This window comes from Portunus trituberculatus, chromosome 29 (genome assembly GCF_017591435.1).
Source record: "Portunus trituberculatus isolate SZX2019 chromosome 29, ASM1759143v1, whole genome shotgun sequence".
Classification (NCBI taxonomy): Eukaryota; Metazoa; Arthropoda; class Malacostraca; order Decapoda; family Portunidae; genus Portunus; species Portunus trituberculatus.
This window is the reverse complement of record NC_059283.1, coordinates 7,911,065-7,913,511: the sequence shown is the minus strand read 5'-3', so window position 1 is coordinate 7,913,511 and position 2,447 is coordinate 7,911,065. Positions and strand designations below refer to the sequence as shown.

Here is a 2,447-nt window from a genome sequence, read left to right as displayed (position 1 = left end):
TGATGAGAAGGAACGTTGGACGCCCTTCATGCATATCCTGTCATCTGTGCTTATTCTTATTTCTCTAGTGTGTTTATTAGCGCACATGGCAATCTTCCTCCTGCTCCCAGAGAGACGGAATATTCCAAGTATGAACCTTTTTCCATGACTGTATCTCTGTTCATGGCGGAGTTCATGTTCTTGACGTTCTTCCAGCTCAAGTTCAGCCATGTCACCTGCATCGTGTCGGGTGTTCTCATGTACTACTTCCTCAGCGTGTCTTTTCTGTGGATGAACGTGATGAGTATTGATATCTTTCGAACGTTCTACTACACCAGCAGTTACCGCACTAAATCACGTAAGATCTTCACTCAGTACTCCCTCTACGCGTGGATCTTACCGATAGGGGGCGTGACTTTGGCTCTGTTGGTGGATGAGATGTGGCCTGATCTCGTTATAGCTCCTCACTTCGGCACGGACACCTGTTGGCTTAATAACAAATGGGGTCAGGTCGCTTTTTTCACGCTTCCTTCTGGTATGGTCATTCTAGCTAACCTGGTTCTCTACATGGTGTCCGTTCGTAATATCTACACCCAGATTAAGAGTGGTGAGATGGCGTCTTCCACCATACGCAAAAGTGACGGGTCTAGCAAGTACAGCGGAGGGAACTTAAGGATTTCAATTGATTCTTCTGGTAGGAGAGTCAACCGAGCGTCGAGCGAGAAAAGCAGCCATGGATCTGAGTCACCAAACTGCAAAGAGAGAATTCGAAGCAGATTCACTAACGGTTTCTTAAGGAAGCATCGAGGAAGACTGATTCTGTACTGCAAACTTGCTCTCATTATGGGCATGACTTGGATCTTCGCCTTCATATCCATTCACACTAAGAGCATCGTGTTTGAATACCTCTTTATCATCTTCAACGGCCTGCAGGGAGCGTTTATCTTCGTTGCCTTTGATCTCAAGAAAAAAGTATGGGAGGATTTGTTAACCAAAACCAGATGCTGCAAGAGACGTGGTGACTACAGCGTTGGAAACAATTCAGGGAAAGTCACGGGTTCATCAGATGGGGGATACAAGTCTAGGCCCTACATGCAGAGATTTAACGGCTGGCGAAAGCACTCTGCTTCTCTTGGAGCCAGCAGGAGCCAACCCTCACACTCCACAGCAGAGATCGAGGTGTGAGGCTGAGGACAGAGGACGATGAATGAAATATGTTAGGTTCAGCAAGATAGGATGCTAAAGGTGGTGTCACGTGGCTGTCTGACTTGGCGGAGTAATGCAGGACTTCTTAACTTTGCTGCTACAGAGGTACGTAACGAGCTACTTAAGTGTCACGCTTCAAAGGTGTCTATAATAAAGAGCTGTTTGGGTTCCTTGCTACAGATTTACTGAAGTTTGTTATTCCAAGGATACTAAGCTACTCAAAATGCAAAGATACTTGGAATCACTTCAGTTTCCAGCGACGGTCTTGCCTAAGTTTGTCGCCGTGCAGTCACTACGGAGCTACTCAAGTTATTCAAGTTTGCAGATCCGTATTTACTTATCACGGTGCTACTTAAGTCAACCGTTAGGAAATCAGGGAAGGAGAAAGAAAGAATGAATAAATACGCTTATTTCTGTCATCTTGTGTTAAATGTACTCTACTGTTTGCATGTATATATATACTATGTGTGTATGTATGTATGTATGTATGTATGTATGTGTGTGTGTACGTATGTGTGTATCCCCGAACCTTGTACTAATCGTCGTACTTAAGTACATGTATGTACGTTTCTGAGTGTTAAGGTACGAAATACATGTAGCCATAAACTCTTGGAATCAACATTATCGTACATAAGATGACGGCAAAACGCAACTGTACCATATACTATTTACTAACTAAACGTCATAACGTGATGTCAATCCTGTAACGCATTAGTATGCTTGTTATGGCTGTAACACGTTAATTTATCGACATATCGCTTAGGATAGCGTCAAATCACGTTTTTAATTTCGCTCGCTGAATGCATGTTTCGTATAGCTCAGAACAGTAAGAACAAAGCCTTAGTACGTTAGAATTACATTAAGCATGTAGTACGAGTGTTTACGACTTTCCCTTATAAAACCTCCATGTAAAGTTTTCTGCGTTCCATTACATATTCACCTTCCATTCGCACTGCATCCCTGAGATCATCACATAAATACTCTCCTATCATGTTATCATTATTATTTTGTCATATTATTAGTAGTATACACTAGTAAAGGTTATTGTTGTTAGCGGTAACTCATCTCTCGCATCGCGACAATTTCTTGCTGTTCAGTACGTAATATTGTAGTGAATAAAAACTAAAAAATTCACCTTTGCATTTCATTCCAGCAGCAATTCCTTCCATAAAACAGCAATGGCATGTCGATCTCGGTGGACGGAAATACAAGATTACAACGATCTTATCTTGTAGCATGTCGCTCTTCACCAAAAATGATCA

General features: G+C 42.3%; 1 protein-coding gene across 1 annotated transcript in view; it reads left to right on the top strand.

The window, feature by feature from the left end:
- Nucleotides 1-2,319, top strand: part of LOC123510608 — a 13,217-nt gene extending 10,898 nt beyond the window's left edge. The window contains 2 exon segments of the mRNA XM_045265889.1: nucleotides 1-134; nucleotides 137-2,319. The exon segment at nucleotides 1-134 is cut by the window's left edge and continues 857 nt beyond it. Coding sequence (XP_045121824.1) covers nucleotides 1-134; nucleotides 137-1,164 — 1,162 coding nt within the window. The 3' untranslated portion in view covers nucleotides 1,165-2,319.
- Nucleotides 2,320-2,447: the final 128 nt, after the last annotated feature.